Here is a 17,715-nt window from a genome sequence, read left to right on the forward strand (position 1 = left end):
TGTTTGAGAAGCATCTAGTTAATGCCTAGTCTGTGGTGTTGTGGATGGAGCATTTATGCAGGAAAGTCTGAGAAATATAGGTTCAAATCCTGTTTGGGTGAGGGAGGCCTAGAATCTGAACCTTGCACTTCCAGCTTCTTAGGCAAGTGCCATAACTGCTTTAGTAATAGGGGACGGCTCCCACTTTTCCACCCTCTTTTCTTTTTCTGGGACTTTTGTCCATGTAGCCATGAACATGCCCATCCACTGAGTAGGCCTACTGCACGTATTTGCATACGCATACATCCACCAAGTATGGGCAGGGCTAAAAATGGTCAGGTAGACGTCTAAAAACTGGCGTATCCAGGATCATTCCATCAGCTGCAATTTTTTTCCTGTGAAATCAACCCAGAGAAAAAAGTGTATCATTCATATAATACACTATTTTAGAATCTCCCGATACTTACTGCAGTACTTAGACAATTCATTGTCTTGTGTGTTTGAGATTTAGTGACTGTCTCCAGTGCCAGATTATGACATGCTGAGGCCCTAAACAATATCCAGTTTGAGAGGCCCCATACAATGAAAATAATCCATGAAATCCACAAAAATGGATTTTCATGAAATTTTAAGATGAATTATTGTTATTTTGCACAAATTTGTGAACTCAATATGTATAACTGTGGAGCCAATATATGTATATTTTTGTCATATTAGAGTGAAAACATCCAGTGTTTGTTTTTTTTTCTTATTTAGAGGCTCCTCATATTGTGAGGTCTATGCTGTAGCTTAAGTATCTTAAGCCTAAATCTGTCACTGAATGTCTGTGGTGATAGTGGGACCTCTCCAACCATCTGTGGTTGATGGCGGGGCCTCTCCACAAGTCAACAGTGAGGGGTAGGCCCACTGGGAAATGCCTGCAAAATCAACCTTTCTTTTTGTGAGCAAAGTGCTAAAATGGCTTTGTCTTACCACGAGTTAAGTAGGTCCCTACTTAAGTAGCATATGTAAATATAAAGACGCATGCAAAGAAGACTGTGATTTATTTGGTTTTCAAAAAGGCCACCTAAAAAAGTATGAGGCCAAATTTTGCTCTGTTTCCCCCAGTATAGATCCTAATGTTGCAATAGTGACTTGGGGACAACAGAATTTGATGCAGAATTTTGCCTTGCCACATTTAGAGGCAGTGCTAAACATATTTCTGTTCCTAGAAAGGAAAACCTACCCAGTTGTACCTATGGAGAAAAAGATGAAACAGACTTTTCTTTTTGAGTTGGTTCTTGTGGTTGCTTTTTCAAGTGTGGCTTACTTAAGGGTAATTTTAAAACAGGGATGCTAAAGCTGGTTCTTTATGTATTTTTCTTGTCTATGCTGTTATTTGACATAATTCATATCTGGTCAGGCCACAAATATGAGGACTTCCTTTAAAATGTGGCTGTTTCTTTTTTTATGAAAATTTAATGATATCTTCTCACTGGATTTCATTCTGTAGAAGTTGCCAATATTTTAAAATGTAATTTAGGTTATAACCACCATTTAAAGAAGGAATTTTAAATGAAATCTCTTATACATGCCAGCTAGAAGTATTGGTATTGTTTAGAAGTACTACACTTAGTCCTGTTGTAATAACAGTCTTCCTCACCTGCGGATAGTTGTTAATTTTTACAGTACATACACTTTTTGAAAAGCACACAAGAAAAATATCGACTTCATGTAGCATTTTGGACCCCCTTCAGTCATGAAATGTTGTTATAAGCATCCCATTGTACAGTTTTCACACTATATACTTGCATCCAGTTTTATACATTATGACTATTTTGATGTCAGAAGCACCATTCTAAAGAAAAAGTCAAGGATGCCAACATAGCATTTCTTTCTTGCCCAAGTCAGTGTGCTAATGCATCACTAAAATACATCTTGGAACATCTTTAAATGGGGTGCTAGTCTGAAACATGACTGTACAAATAGCAGTCAAAATTATGTTTTCAGTATAGATAAATGATTTTGTGGTAGTGGTGGTGGTGGTGGTTGTTTTGGTTTCATAACTTAATATTTTGCAAAGTACTCAAAACTACATTCTTTTGTTGCCCCTGCATCACAAACAACAGTTTTAGCAACTCGTAATTATTCTCAGTTAATGAGAACTTTAAAAAATAGGTTCTTTCATTTTGTATGTTGGATTGTTGAGCCTTCCATAGAACAGTGCCTCACTTTTTTTTTAAAGGGATCAAAGTTGAAGCTCTTACATAGTATGACATCAGAAGCTGGGACTTTAGGAAAACTTCAGTAAAATCACTGAGATTTGGCAACACTGCAAGAATGCAGAATTCTGGATTCTAACCTACAGAATTGAAAACGATGCATGTTCTAGGGTAGAACACAGCAGGAATAAAACTGCAGTAAATGATAATGTTAATTAGCAAAGCTAATTTGAATTGCAGATTGAAGTATGAAGCTTTTAGTGTTGACGTTATTTTTCACAGTGGGATGCAGTTAATATTTATCTTTTATGTTTGTTTGTTTTTTAAGAAAAGTATCTATCCTTTTCAAATGATACTTTTCCAGTCAAGGTACTGCTTTTTTTCTGTTTAGAGATAAAAAGATGCATATTTTTGTGCCTCCTCCCAGTCCCTGAGTGGGCCAGCCCTTTTGAACTAGTCTGTGGGCCCAACAGTAACTATCTAGAAGTGAATCCAGGCTTCTCTCATGGCAGTTTAAAGTTACTTGCAGTAGATTGTTTTCTAGGAAATAAGATTTAAAGGTAATTTCTCTGTAGTTTGCATAGCTCTTTGCTGTGGTCAAGCAATTCTTTACCTACAGCTATGAGTTGCTCTTACAAAAAGCTTAATCCTAAAGATTAAACAGTTCCAAGAGATTTTTTTTACATCACGGTTAAATGAATTCCAGACGCAAGTGAAGTTAGATGGATAGAGACAAAAGGTATCAAATAAAGAAAATGTGGCTTAAACAGACTAAACAAAATCCCCAAGCCCTTTAGACCTTGTTTTACTAACTGTTTTTAAAGATACTAATGTATAACTTTAAAATATGGGGGAGAGAAGGAATGAAAGAATACTGATAACACTTCCTCTGATAGGATTTTCCTCTCATCCTTATGTATTTAGATAAGTGGGTTCCTGTTCTTTAGCATGAAACAGGCTAGGTAATATTCCTAGCCTACAAGTTAGCATGTTTGCCCTCAGGTTTTACATACCCTTAACACAGTGTTTAATTAAAAACATTAAAAAAACCAGAACTGTTTCCTAGCAAATCAGCCATTCCACACAGTTGTATAGAACATGAGGAGCTATCTCAAAGTAATATCCCACATGCTTTATGAACCTGAAGTGAAGCTCCAGTACTCTTGACCAATAAACACTACAGTTTTGAGGCTTATTTAAATATAGACATATATAGAATTACTAGCAGATTAGGAAAGGTCATGATTAAATGCATTGGTATTCACTGAATAGGTTTTGTGGTATTTAGCAAATACTTTATGAATACCAATGAACTTTAGATACAAGTTTCTGTGAAAAGGCTTATTTAGATTCAGAGTCTTCCTTTCCTAACTCATTCTTCTTCATTTCTGGAATATCTAAAAGTAACTGATGCTGTGCAGGAAAGTATTTTGAGAAATTTTAGACAAAATAGTGATGCTGGAAGTGACATTTTTTGTCTTTAGACAACTTATTTTAGTTGGTTCCATCTGCTTGGGTTGTTTCTGACTGATTTCTAGCTTTTCTGGCTGTCTTTAAGGCAAAGAGAAAACAGGATCCATCTAAGACAGTTGTCTGGACATCATAATTCTATCTCCATTTGGTGTCTAATCCTATTAAGAAAATGGATATGAGTTTGGTGGTACAAAGGGCCAGCACCTGCTATTAATTGTATCCACCTTGGCAGGATATTGCTGTAGAGGAAGCCAGCACTGGAATATTTTTAGTTCTTTATTTAGGACCACGTGCCCAGGATCTTACACTTCTTATGAGAGGGCTTCACAGAACAGGTACTAGATCATAAAATCTATAGAATAAAGATCTTGAACTATGTTTTAAAGGCAAAGAGCAGTAGAAAATCCAGAATGCTTTGCTGGAATACCAAGACCCCCAGCTGCAAACTGCAGTTTCCCTTGTATATATTTTTGTTTTTTTCATTTTTTTTCAAAGAAAGACTCTGAATTCCTGTATCCTCTGATAATGCAGTTTCCCCCTGAAAACATTAAGAGACAAATCACCAGTTGTTTGGGATGCCTATATTGCTGAATACAAGCTTTCTTCCCTGCAGTCCCATTCCAAATAAAGCAGTTCCATAGCATTCTGCTTGCAATCTCCTTGGCGGTTTGGGAGAAAGGGAGCCCTTTTGGCCAGGAAACTGTTATCAGATTGTGTATTTGTTTATATTTTATATCATACTGTGAGATTAACTTTTTAATTTAAGTTCCAAATAACTGGTAACTTAAATAGCATGTACAGGTCCTCTTTCCTGATATGAAATCCATTGTAGGCAATGGCTGTGTCAGAACATTCAATAATATCTAAACAGAAAATTCCCTCCTTTAACAAAATTCATTGATTTTTACTCTTTATTTGTTTTATTTTGTTTCAGTGACAGTGGGCATGTCTGCATGTTCTTTAATGCACCAGAGTTACAGCACATTAAGTTTAGTACTTGGATAACCAAGTACTAAATCAATGTGCGGTGACACGCTACTGCGCAGTAGTGCTGGCGCAGGGGTTTTTAGTGACACTGTGCAGTAGTCTAATACTACTGTGTAGTAGTGTATTAGCAGTTTTTGCCTAGCACTTGACTACACGTTGCTATTAGCATCTCATGTAGCCCACTGTGCTCCAAATTATACCCAAAAACAAAAAGATGAAGTGACCATCCTAAACCTTCCAAAACTTCCCTAGTTTTTAAGGTTGCAGTTTCTCTCTGCCATTTGTCTTGAATTTGAAAAACTGGTCCAAGATGAGTGCCAGGCTGCATCTGTGGAGAGAGCATAACACAATGCCGCTACATGCCGTATGGCTGCAGCTATACTACTTCAAGCTTCAAAAGGTAGCCACAGGTTATTTCCTGAATTGGAAACAGCATAGCTGTATGAATGTGAGGCTGGACTTAGACTAGGCAGCTCTGCCTCAGAAGAACTGTACAGTGTTGTGTGGACACAGTTATGCTGTTTCTGGCTTGGGAGGTGGCTGTCACTAACTGGAAACAGTAGTGTTGTAAATGGACCTCTAGTTCTGAAGGTCTGTGGAGTATCTGGGACTGTGTCCTGAAGTTTACCCCTGGATGACTGGCCATTTAGCCTAAAGAGCTTATGTTATAAAACTAAAAATGTTAGGTTACATCTGTTTCAATTTAAGAATGTACAGTTGTACTTTTGAATACTAACTTTCCCACTGTGTTTACTACAGAAAACTAAGGAAGAGAAACACATGAGGAAGGCTTCTATTTTTTAATTTAAATCATTGTTGGATATAAAAACAGACTGTGCCAAATAGCGGTAGGTCCTGACAATTTCTCAGACAAAAGGAGCATTGATACTCAGCCTGAAAGGCCAGGGGAAAAAATCATGCATCTTTGAGTACATTCTGACACCAGACCCATGAGTACTCTTTCTATTTGACAGTTTTAACATCCTTTTTCATAAAACTAAACACTCCTGCTTTAAAATCATATTGCAAGTATTAATATCCCAAAAGCCCCATTGCAAATATTTATATTCCAAAATATTTCATACATAAATTAAATGGAATCTTTGTGGCATGGTATAAAACCAACTTAAAATTATATTAAACAGGATTACTAATACCGTGTATTATTAAAAAGAAATTTTTCACCATTTGTTTACACACTGAAATTCAGGCTGTGGTACTGGGTGAATCTGGATTGTTTTAAGTGACTTAAGTGCCTAAGAGGGGTTCAAGTGCCACTCAGATATCTTGGAGGCAAAGTAGGATGGGGTCCAATATGATTTTCTTTGCAAAAAGTTGTACAAAAACTTGAAATGTTTAATGTATTAGCATGGAGAAACTGCATCACCCTGGCAATTTGATAACAGCACAATATGTTTCCTTAAACCATTGCTTTGGCCCCAAACTTTTTCGATCACAGGAGTTGAAAAGACTGGGGATGCTTTGGGCCCAGCCCTGCAAAACTGGGAGTAATTCTTTTATATTTATGAAGCAATTTGCCACTGAACTACTAGGTGATCTTTGGAAAGTCATTTTTGTCATAGTTCTCCCATTTTACACATCTCTATGATGGTGACTGCCTTCAAAAACTGCTTGAGATCTGTAAATGAAAAGTGCAATATGAGAGCTAGGCAGGGGTGGCCCGGGACGGAGTGTGGTTGGGAAGGGCTGTAGCCACCCCAAAATTCACCTTGGCCCTCCCACCCCTTAGCCCCCCCTTCTAGTGCCGCCATTGCTGCCCACTAACCCCACGCAACTGAGCCCACCCCGTTCCTGTCCGCAGAGGCGTGGTGCTCCTGGCTCAGCCCCCCCACCAGGAACAGGCTGGCACCACCCCTGAAGCTAGGTAATATTATAGTTAGTTTTGTAGTAATTCTATCCATGTGAAACACCAAAACCAGCACCTATTATTTGACATGTTTTAAAGTCCAGTGCTTACATTAAGCCAAAAGTCCAGCCGGTGTCCGGATATATGTAATGTGTGTCATTGGCTGCATGGCCCTTATCTATTTGTGTCCTGTGGGACATCTGGAATTATACTGAATCTCAAGCTTTAAATTAAATAAGCTGTACCCAGTTTCAGGGTTAAAACTGAATGTTTTATACATGAACCAAAAATGCACCAAGGCAGTGCTGTTCTTCCTGAGTGTGCAGACAGCCTAGAACAAAAGCTGTGAATGCCTTACTGCCCCCAGTAATCTAATTCACTTAAATTGCTGGTGGTGATGCTTTAAACTTAAGAAGTAACTATTTTATTGCTGATTATTAGTATTGCAGATAGGACAGTGAATGATTGCCCCCAGGCAAAAAAAAGAACAAATTTGAGATTTTCTTGAGCCACAAAGACAAGGAAGGGAAAGGGAACTTAAAGGGAGAAAAGAAGGATAAGAACAAGAAAGGCAGAAAACACATGGTCCTTAAGATGACCTGTGAACATGTGCTTGCTGTGTCTCAGCATATCAATAAAAGATGAATATCAGTGAGGTACAGAATAATTAATACATAGCTAAAAGTTTCTGTCAAATGGTTTAAACCTGGGTGCTTAAAATTAGCTCTCTGAAAATTAGCACCTAACAGTTGGGTTTCTTAATTTTAGACACCCAGACTTTAGAAAAATGTTTTTATTTACTATATAAAGACTCACCTTTATGCAAATCTCCCATTGACCTCAGGGAAGATTTTCTGTGGATCTGCAGTAGTGTGTCATTTATACACAGCCAGTGAGTGGCCCAGATAGAATACAGGGCTTTGAGAACAGAGTCAACAGATACAATATGTGAAAGGACTACTAAAAGATTTCATCCTCTAAACGAAATATAATAGGGCCTCATAGGGTCTCTAAAGGAATATCTATGCTAAGAAGAATATCACAGGCTAAGAAATGTTTAATATCATTTAAAGTGATTTAAAGTAGCCATAACTATTTCTTCTGCTACATATGAAGGATAACCATTCTTCACATCACGTTAGATATTCCTCTAACATGACATTTGAAAAAATATTCTACTTTTGAAAATCCTAATTAACACAGAAATAACTAAACTGGCTTAGTACCTGGTACGTAAATCTTGCTTACTTCAGACGAGCTTCTTGCATGCAGTGTTTTGCTCCTTTCAAGTGTGGTGCTTAAGTGCTAGCATGAGACCTAGCCAGGCTGTAAAACTCTCCCTCAGCAGCTTGCTTATGCTTCCAAAGTTAACCTTTCTGCAAGGGGTTCTGCTGCCTATTTAAAGAATTCCATTTTTCCAGTTATCAAAATAACATTATATTAAGCGAGTCTTCTTTTTACCAATTAGGTCAAAGTCCTAAAATTTTAAGACCTAAACCACATGGTTTAGAGCGAACTGATTCACAAACCATAGGTGACTTTACTACAAGAAGAAAGGGTATGTACTTTAGCATTGCATGTTGTATGGAGCTTTGTAAAAATGTTTTTCTACAGGTTAAGCTCTCATAAGGCATTATCATGACTACTGTTGTAAGCTGAGACCATGGACACATTTTCCTTGAAAACCATTTTTTTTCCTATGCAAGGGGAAACATCCTTATATCCTTGTATTTAAAGCGGTACCAGAAATTACTGTATTTACCTGAAACCAAGATGACTTCAAATGTAAGATGACCCCCAATAATTAGATTCTGTGCATGAAAAATTTATAAATTTGTTATAATTTTCCATGTTTAGAACCTAATTATTGTAGGATCAATCTTAAATTTTCCCCTGACCCGACACCACTGCAGGGTGGCAAGCAATGGTAAGAGGAAGGCGGTAGGGGGGCAAGTGGCTGGGAAGTCAAAGTCAAAGTGGCTTGATCTATGGCCCTTGCCCCCCGGCCACTTGTCACCCTGCCAGCATGCCCCCTGCTGCTTCCCCTTCCTGCTGCCTAACCCCTGGTGCCTGCACCTCCCAGCTCCTGGCTTACCCCCTTCCAATCCTTGCAGCACTTCCCACCACTCTGGCTCTGGCCTGAGGCATGGAGCACATGCTGGTTCTGGCCCCGGCCGTGGGTGGAGCTGGAGCTAGGGCCGGAGCTGTCACATGCCACTGCCATGGTTGCTTGGCCAGGCAGGGACCAGAACCACCACGTGTTCGATGCCCTGGGCCAGAGAAGGACCAGAGCTGGAGACATGACTTGAGGGTAAGCAATGGCAGTGGGAAAGGGGCAGGTGGTGGGACAGAGGTGGAGGGGAGCAAGTGACAGAGGGGTTGGAGACTCTGACTGTAGGCCAGAGCCTGAGCCGCAGCAGCCGCCCACCTCCCACTTTGTACTCGAATCCAAGGTGAGGGAATTCTCCCCCGCCCCTTGGATTCAAGTAAATACAGTAATATACAAGCTTTGATCTGCTCATATTTTGGATTTAGTTTTGTATCTGTTTCTTTAGAAGTAAGTCTAAATGGCCTACCCATGTATCAATTCAAATAATTTATGGTTAAGAGCTAATGCTGATATTGCCATTTAATGTTTTCTTGCCATTGACTAAACAGTGAAGTGCAGCCAAAAAAATTGATCCTGTATATTAGTACAGTGATTTGTTTTATACTTCAAAAATAATCATTACAGTTGTAGAGTTTGACTGGCTTACGGTGTATGCTAACAGAGCTGGTCCCCTTCACAATCATATGGGTAATGAGAAATTTTAAATTGTCAAACATTTTATAACGGCACACTTGATCACCTTATAAGATGCACTTACAGCTAATCTAAAAACCTCTGAAGCTTATGCAAAAACTAGCTTCACGTGGCATTGGATCCGGCCCATGCTCATTTCTACTACAGAGTTGTACTTGGGCTATTGAGTGCAGTTGCCGTGATGTCTGTCCATTTATAAAGATATTTTTTGCAAATATCTAGTTGGTCTAATAAAAGATACCACCTCTGCCACAAGTGCTGGTTCCTTGTCCCTTTATAAAGCACATGAGCTGTGCTGGTATCTTCTAATGCCACTCATCCATACCATGGCATGACTTGCATAAACTCTGCTTCTGTCACCCTAACTCCTGTGGAATAACACCCCATTCCTTGTGTAGTCCTTTGGAAATAAATGATTTGAGAACCCTTTTAAAAAATCAGTAAGACTACCTGATGAATAAGGCACCAGGATATGTGAGTTAAGGTGGCAAAATCTGTTTCACCATAAATTACTCAAGTATACTAGTGCATCTTGTGTTTCAAATTGGCCACTCCTACAGCATTTCAGTTGCACTGAAGAGTAGTTAAGCGTGATTAATTCCAACACTTCCAACATGATGTGGTCCATAAAATTTAATTTAAATAAATAGTTACACTGAAATATAAGAAACCTGTTAAGATTAGTCCTTTATCTTAAAAGACTACCTCAAAGTATTGACAAATATATCAAATACAAGTTTTTCTCCCTTGCAAGAAAACTACCTTTTTTAATCGACTTTTTTGTCTTTCTCTTGTATGGTCATTTACTATGGATTTTACTGTGTATGAACTAGTTTTTATCTGTCTGAAATTTGTTCTCAGTAAACATTTTGATCTATAGAAATTGATCAGCTTCATCAATTCTTTTGTAGTTTATACTAAATGTTGTGTATTTTGTGGGGAGGAAAAGCATTAGATACTTTAGAATAATTACCTTCTCAAGTCTGACTATACATACTTCCCTAAGAGTCTTAAAAGAGTGAAACTGAGTTTTTGAAATGGTTACAAATACTTGTTTTACAACGTTTGGGGGCCTTTTTCCTATTTTGAATTCAATTATGCTTAATTTAACGTGTCATTAGGAAGGTGTGGTCCTACCCTGAAAACTGTATTTACAGTTACAGCTTTTTAAGAATCCTTTCATCTGATACTACTGAGGGAAATATGTTCCTTCTTCTTTTCAGTTAAGCACTGAAGAGAGCCGGAACACCTCTGACTCGTACCTCAAATTCTTTGACTAAATTCCAATTTCAGAGCTTGGTTCTGCCATCACTTTCACCCGCATGAGGGCACAACTGGGTCTGCAAAATATTTTCAGTACCAGAAGTCCATGAGAAAATATGTCAGACCTAGAGATGGCATACTGGCACTTTAAGAAAAGACAAACAACCAACCCCACCTTTTTACTTGTGAACTGAGCCCATACAATAAGTCGTAGCACAATATATGTAAAACATTCCTGTGTCGTATTCAAGTTCTCTTTTCAGAATAGAACTGCATATAAACGTGCTACTTCCAAATTCTTAAATTATAGTAGTTCCTGTTATTAGCAGGATTCTAATTATTTGGAAAACTTAAAAATATGGACAACATACAGTGGCTCAGAAATCTCTTTGAGAACTAAACAACTTTTAGTGATAAGTGTGGGTATTTTGGGTCTAACTGAGAAATCTTACTCGTTGGCAAATTATAAAACATATTTACCTGTAGACAGCATAATATTTCAAAAACTGATGAACTTGACTTTGTTTTGAAATATTCTGTACTTTAAAATTGTCTTTTTCTTATGTTAGTAAAACCAGCTCCACTAGAAATAAAACCTCTGCCTGAGTGGGAGGAATTACAAGCCCCTGTTAGATCTCCTATCACCAGAAGTTTTGCACGAGAGTAAGTCTCATAACTTTTCTTATTTTAGATTATTTGTTTTCTTTGAAGAGAGTGTTAATGAACATCTGTATGATCTTTCCTTTTTCTTAGCTTCTGTAGCAGAGACTTTCCTTTTGAAGTATGTATGCATGTGTGCCCATAAATATGTCAGCTGTATGTGTGTTTGTTGTACAGTGAAGTGTTTTGAATATAAAGAGCAGTGTATAACCGGAAAATGCAACTCTGGTAAACCTGATGTAAGAATTTAAACTCTAATATACTTATTTCTTTTTTGTTTACCAGGAGTTTTAAAATATTCAAGTTTTATTGTTTGTAAAATAATTCCTGGTAATTAGCTCCTCCAGGTTTCCTATGTCTCCCAGACCGGATTCAGTTCATAGCACAACTTCCAGCAGTGACTCGCACGACAGTGAAGAGAATTATGTTTCCATGAATCCCAATCAGTCCACTGAAGACCCAGTATGTAATATCTACATCTTAACTACTCTTCCGGTGCAGGCCTTACTTTTAAAACATGCAAACAAAAATCCTTTTTGTCAACCAACAGCCCTTTCTTTTCTTTTTTCTAGATACATACCTCAATGAATTAGAATGTTTGCTTTATTTTAATAGGGTATTATTAAGCAATTTAAGGCTAGAATTGCTCATTTAGTAAAAGGCCAGGTTAGTATGCATGGAACAAATCTGAAGACCTTTTGTTCAAAGTGTTTAAAATGTATTCTTTCCCAAGGACTTTCTTCTTTCTGTCATCTTTGCTTCTAAACTGTGTGTCAGGACAGTTGCACATTATCAGTAGGGAAAAAATTATGCTAGTATTCTTCAACTACATTTAAAGGCTTTTTAGAATGTAATTTTACAAGTTAACGTATTTCAAAGAAAAATGGAAAGAATGAGAATCATAGGAAATGTTTATTGATATTTCATGTTCAATTTTTCTATCTTTTATTTCTGATAGAGCTTTGTTTTTAAGAATTAGTTACAGTGTATAAATTTAGTTTAATTTTATTTAGAGTGTTGACTCTATTAGCTCTTGGTATGTTACTTATAATTATTCTTTGAAATGTATCTGAATAATGCATGAGTCTCACAAACAGAAACAATTTGCAGTAATATTTTAAAATAACATCATAGTAATAAAAAAATCCCGAGTTCTTACACAAAAACCTACTTCACAATGGCCCTTCACTTCGGGAAAGTTCATAGCTGTAGCCATAAATTTCAGCCTAGGCTTGTCTCTGTTTATCTGTTACAAGTTTTTACTGTTTAGAACCCTATTTAGTGGAGATTATAGTAAAAAAAAAAAATTCCAGACATTTTTCATCTTCAAAGCACTATAAAATTATTAACTAATTCTAGCAGTCCCATGAGGGAAATACGGGTAAGTAAGAAGTAATATCCCATTTTACAGGTGGAAAATTGAGATACTGAGATTATGAATTGGCTATGGCAACAAGTAAATAATTAGCAGAATTAGAAATTGAAAATTAGTATTACTGGGTGCCTCTACACATGCGAGTAATGCAAACAATAAACTCCAGAGCAGTTCAAGTTGGAGTAAACTGCTTCTGGGCACAGTGTCTACACGTGCACCCAAGACAGCAGCTATTGAGCCAGAGCAGAGTAGGCCTCTGGCTGATTGGGCTGACCATGCTCAACCTATGCCCCTGGTTAGTGTCTACCGGTGCATTCCAGTGCAGTGAATTACTCTGCCATAAAATAGTACTGTACCCAACAGTACTATCTTATGGAAGAGTTAATTAGTTTACTGCACCTTAATACCGATGCATGTGTAGATGGTGACACTTTACTGTGGAGCTAACAATTCTACTCCGCAGTAAATTGTAGTTGTAGATGCACCCTCTGTGTTCTTAAGATGCCACTTAAGAAAATTAATTTTAATCCTTAAATGATTTGTTTTAATACCATATCTAGATGAACTAGCCATTTATTCATATTTTCTGCTTTCTTGCATTTTTAATTTTCCCTGAGTGTGGTACAAAAATACATTTTGTTTTCATTTAACTAAATTTCAAGTTTTTGTTTTTAATAGACATTTCCTGCTTATCTGATCATATGTATAGGTCCTTTTCTATATTCAGAATAATATGTTTTCACTCTTTCCAGAAGCAGTGATAAAACTACAGCATTAATAATTTAAATATGAACTATACAAAAACAGAAACTTAAAAGAAAAACAATTTTCAAAGAACATCTTGACAAAGAAATCCAATATTAATTAACTCGGGTTTTCTTGTTTTTTGTTTTAAATTCCAACCATTTTTATGTTTTGTTTTATGTTGTCCCAACAGTGGAAAAAAAAAGAGTTGATGATACTGGAATAAAATGAAATTCAAAACAAACATGCAAACATAAAAACTGCATTTAACCCATTAAGCATTTTATTTCCCAGTAATCATGTAATGTCTATAAAGTTTCAGGTTCATTATTCTAAAATGCACTAATATTTCCTTGGAGGTTTGGGAAATAGCTGTGTTAACTTTCTCATCCTTTTCTGTCATCATCTTAAATATACTGCTCCCACCTGTCATATTTCAGTTTTATTTTGTAAAATGAGCAATGTTCAGGTTTTTCTTTCAAGTTGCTGTCAGCCGTACCCTTTCTGTCTTTCCTTCTGCCTTGCTCTTCATTTTTTGCTGACTGCTGCCCTCTGTCTTCCTTTTTTTCTTTATCTTTTAGAGAAGAGTCCTTCTATTGTACTGTTCCTATAACACCTGTTAAGAGGGAGGGATCAGAATGGGAGAGGACAGAGGAGGTGAGGTGGTAAAAATCTGGGCTGACTGAAAACTAGGTACATGCCATATGATTTAGTTCATGTCAGGTAGCCTTTCCCAAAGTTTCCCTGGTTATCTTAATCCTGAAGTTTTATCAGCTGAATAATAATTCCTTTTGACTTTTAAATTAACCGTGATAGTTTTTGAATGAAATGCAAAATCATCTTTCAAACTTTAACAATTTTAAAAGGCCAGGTGTTTCTCAAATGATTTGTATTACTAATATAATAAAATTCAAGAGTCTTCCTTTAAGTAATGTTAAACTTGAGACACAGTATGCCAGTCCAAAAATCCTTACTATGTCTTTAACTTACACTGTTGAAAGGGATGTATAGTGTAGGTGAAAGGCACAGCTGTTTTGGAGCATCTGCCTTAAATTGGTCTTTTGATTCTGTGTCCCAAACTTAACGCTAATTAAGCCTAACTTCTGTTTAGCATACTAGTTCATTAATGGCAAGTTATAAAATCTGCATTGCTTACCAGCTCTTTGACCAGTTCCCAAATCTTGTCTGTCGAGGCAGTTTTTAACAGGCATGGACATACTACTTCCATGTACATGTACTACTTAGAATTTTCATAGTTGCTGATTTGTATTTGTATTATAATTTCAGATTCTGTTTGCTAGCAACAGTCTTGATGGAGGAAGCAGTCCTATGGTAAAACCTAAAGGAGATAAACAAGTAGAATATTTAGATTTGGATCTAGATTCTGGAAAATCTACTCCACCTCGTAAGGTACACAAAATTTAAAACTTTAATTTTTTTTTTTTTTTTTTACAGTTGCTCTGATATTCAAAATGAAGGTGTCTTAAGGTTTGCTAGATTAGGTGTGATTCTTCTACTCGCTCCTCATGTCTCAGAAAGAAAGCCTACTCAGCAGCTTCACCTCCGCCTATGGTCAGTCATAGGCCATTGAGTGTGTGCTGCCATTCAAGGGATTTTTTGTGGAAGAGAATTGACTCTTCCCTGAGGAAGTTAGACCTATTCTAATATTCAGGAATATCCAACAGTCTTCTGTTCTTCCTCCTTCCCTGCCTCCAGTATAGGTGGAGGGCAGCAAAACACAGGTCCCCTGATAGTCTACTAAGGAATGAGCTGTCAGAGAGCCCCATAGGGACCCTGCTGTGCAAAATTTCACAGAAATTCGTGTTGTTAAAAGTTAGTGCTTCTCCATGACCACAGATGCTGACTTGTGGAATGGATATGAGATATTCTTGTTCCAGGTTTCTCTTGGGATTTTACACTGGTCTATGAGGGCATAAGATTTCCAAATGTCCAGGTAGCTAAGTTTCTTCATCTCTTAGAGCAAATTTAACTAAGCAAAACATCCTCTTGGAGGGTTCTTCCCCATAGCTCTTAAATATTATATACAGGCTCTCTCTCCTTTCCTGCAAAAGAAAACCCCAAGGAAACTAAAATCTTTAAAAGGTTATATTTGTATCAGGCTTTAAACACATACCACCCCAATGCTGGCTCTCCTCACATCTTTCAAATCTCAACTATGTTTTTCCAATATGAACAAAAATTGTGAGTTGTTCTCTGTGTTGCCTGCTATCTTGTTACAAAATCCAGGTTTTTATATGCAATGACTTTCAGCACTTAACTGTCCATTTGGATAGGTGAGATTATTTAAAAAGAAAATAATACTTTCACTGTCTGTCATACAGTATTACTTCCTTTAAAAAGACTGATTGGCCCTTATTAAATGCATAGCTCCGTTATAAATTAAATTGGCTATAATTTATTGTATATTTATTTTTATTTTCCTCCTTTTTCACTCTCCATTTCTTTTCCAGAAAAAAAGCAGTGGTTCCGGTAGCAGTGTGGCTGATGAAAGAGTGGATTACGTTGTGGTTGACCAGCAGAAAACACTAGCACTGAAGAGCACACGAGAAGCATGGACTGATGGGAGGCAGTCTACAGAATCTGAAACACCAAGTAAAAATGTAAAATGAAAATACAGCTTTTTCTTCATAGAACAAAAAAAGAGTGTCATTTGTCATTCTGCATTTTGAAGAAACACTGAACCACAACTGCAATTTTGCTTGACTGTATAGTACTTGACAGTTCACCGGTGTACAGCTTCCTACCTGAACAGGATGGGAGCTAAAGGACTCTTCATATACAGCAAAAATGTTAAGATCCTGTATTGTGCTCTGTGGCATCTGGATAACTCACAAAATGTAAATAGCTTGTAAAATAGTATTCCTGAGCTCCCAGAAACATTTTGTCTTGTACTTAACACATTTGTAGTATTATTAAGTTTATGCACTTTTTCAGTTACAGTGTTGGTTCAGGTATTCATAATTAGTGTACCGTAATGCCTAATTCATTTTGAGAATTTTTTATTACAGTACTATGCATTACAATTTTAGGTTAATTAAGCTACTTGTAGATATGGGAAATTAATGTTTGAACTTGATTTTAACAACTTAAAATTGATTTAGCAGAAATAGTTTCACAATTTAATAATCTACTTGAAATGGCAAGAGACGACCATTAGTTACATACTGTTTTATATTTAATACATGCAAGGAATCTTTGGAAGTCTACAGGTTACCTTCCTAACAAAAATTGCTGTGAGTTAATAATAATGAACTTTATTGGTTTTAGACCTAGAATTTTGGCTTATACATTAGTTGTTAGTGGTAGATCTTCTACTGTATTTTATTAATGACAGTGTTCTGTGTTCATTGGGTGAAGATTCTGCAGGGTAGGATCTTACACTTTTAAAGACTAAATAATTAAATATCAAGTAAGCCTGCAAACCACTGATGGCATGCAGTAATGTTGTGATCTCATACTTATTAACAAAAAAATAACCTTTATATTATTTACAGAAGGTAGAATATATAAATAATCAGGTACGTACTGAGCACTGTTGTGCTAATACTCTGATCAGGTTTAGACAATGAGCTTTAGTTTTGTACTATTTAGAAGTCCTACTTTTGGTTTTCAGTTTGAGATTAACAGGACAGTTTGACATTCGCTGTTTGTAGTACTAGCAAGATACTGTGATTTTGAATTGGACAGTAATTCAAATGGAAATACTATGTATTGACACCATAGTGCCCTTCCTATGATCTTTACTTTACTTAATCTCCTGCTTGGCCTTATATTTAAATCCCTATGCAACTGATATTTTATATCTCTGTTTTTCTAAAAATAGATACTATACCTGATCCCCTCATACACCATGTGTTGTTCTTTCCTGGTACAGGATTTAAAGCTTTATGTACTGTGATCCTTTCATTTTCACTATGCCAGTTTCAAATAATGGTCTGCCTTGGTTTAGAATTAATTTAGCTGTCAAGAAGCAAATAGAGGTCTTCAATTATGTAAATGATTTGTTAAATTTATTATGTCTGGATTGAAAATTTACTAACACTTTTTTACACAAATACCCTTGAGTAACTCTTGATGGATTTTGTTTTGTTTTCTTTGTTTTTGGTCCAGACTTTTAAAATGTTGAATGAGCATACAGATGTGTTTTGGTTTTTTGTTTTGTTTTTTTCTGGAATGCTGGCCTCAGTACGGTGCCTAACTTACAATATTTTCCCCCAATCTACAGTATGTAAATTGTCTCATTCTTAATAAGGGTTCTTTTTAAATTAGCAATATTTTGATGCTTTGAATGTTTTTTTTTTTTAAAAAAAACTAAACACAATGCATTTTGAGGTGAATTTTA

At 36.6% G+C, this 17,715-nt stretch overlaps 1 protein-coding gene across 3 annotated transcripts in view; it reads left to right on the forward strand.

Annotated features, from left to right (window-relative positions):
- GAB1 (GRB2 associated binding protein 1) overlaps window positions 1–17,715 on the forward strand; it is a 153,395-nt gene that overhangs the window by 130,610 nt on the left and 5,070 nt on the right. For 2 of the 3 annotated variants that reach the window (XM_019522139.1, XM_019522138.1), the window contains exons 7-11: window positions 7,976–8,065; window positions 11,143–11,236; window positions 11,572–11,695; window positions 14,640–14,762; window positions 15,824–17,705. In XM_019522139.1, the coding sequence (XP_019377684.1) occupies window positions 7,976–8,065; window positions 11,143–11,236; window positions 11,572–11,695; window positions 14,640–14,762; window positions 15,824–15,982 (590 nt within the window). In that variant the 3' untranslated portion in view covers window positions 15,983–17,705. The remainder of the gene's footprint in view (window positions 1–7,975; window positions 8,066–11,142; window positions 11,237–11,571; window positions 11,696–14,639; window positions 14,763–15,823; window positions 17,706–17,715) is intronic. The other variant, XM_019522140.1, reaches the window with a different exon arrangement.

This window comes from Gavialis gangeticus, unplaced genomic scaffold (assembly GCF_001723915.1).
Source record: "Gavialis gangeticus isolate Ggan-Ray unplaced genomic scaffold, GavGan_comp1, whole genome shotgun sequence".
NCBI classification, from domain to species: Eukaryota; Metazoa; Chordata; order Crocodylia; family Gavialidae; genus Gavialis; species Gavialis gangeticus.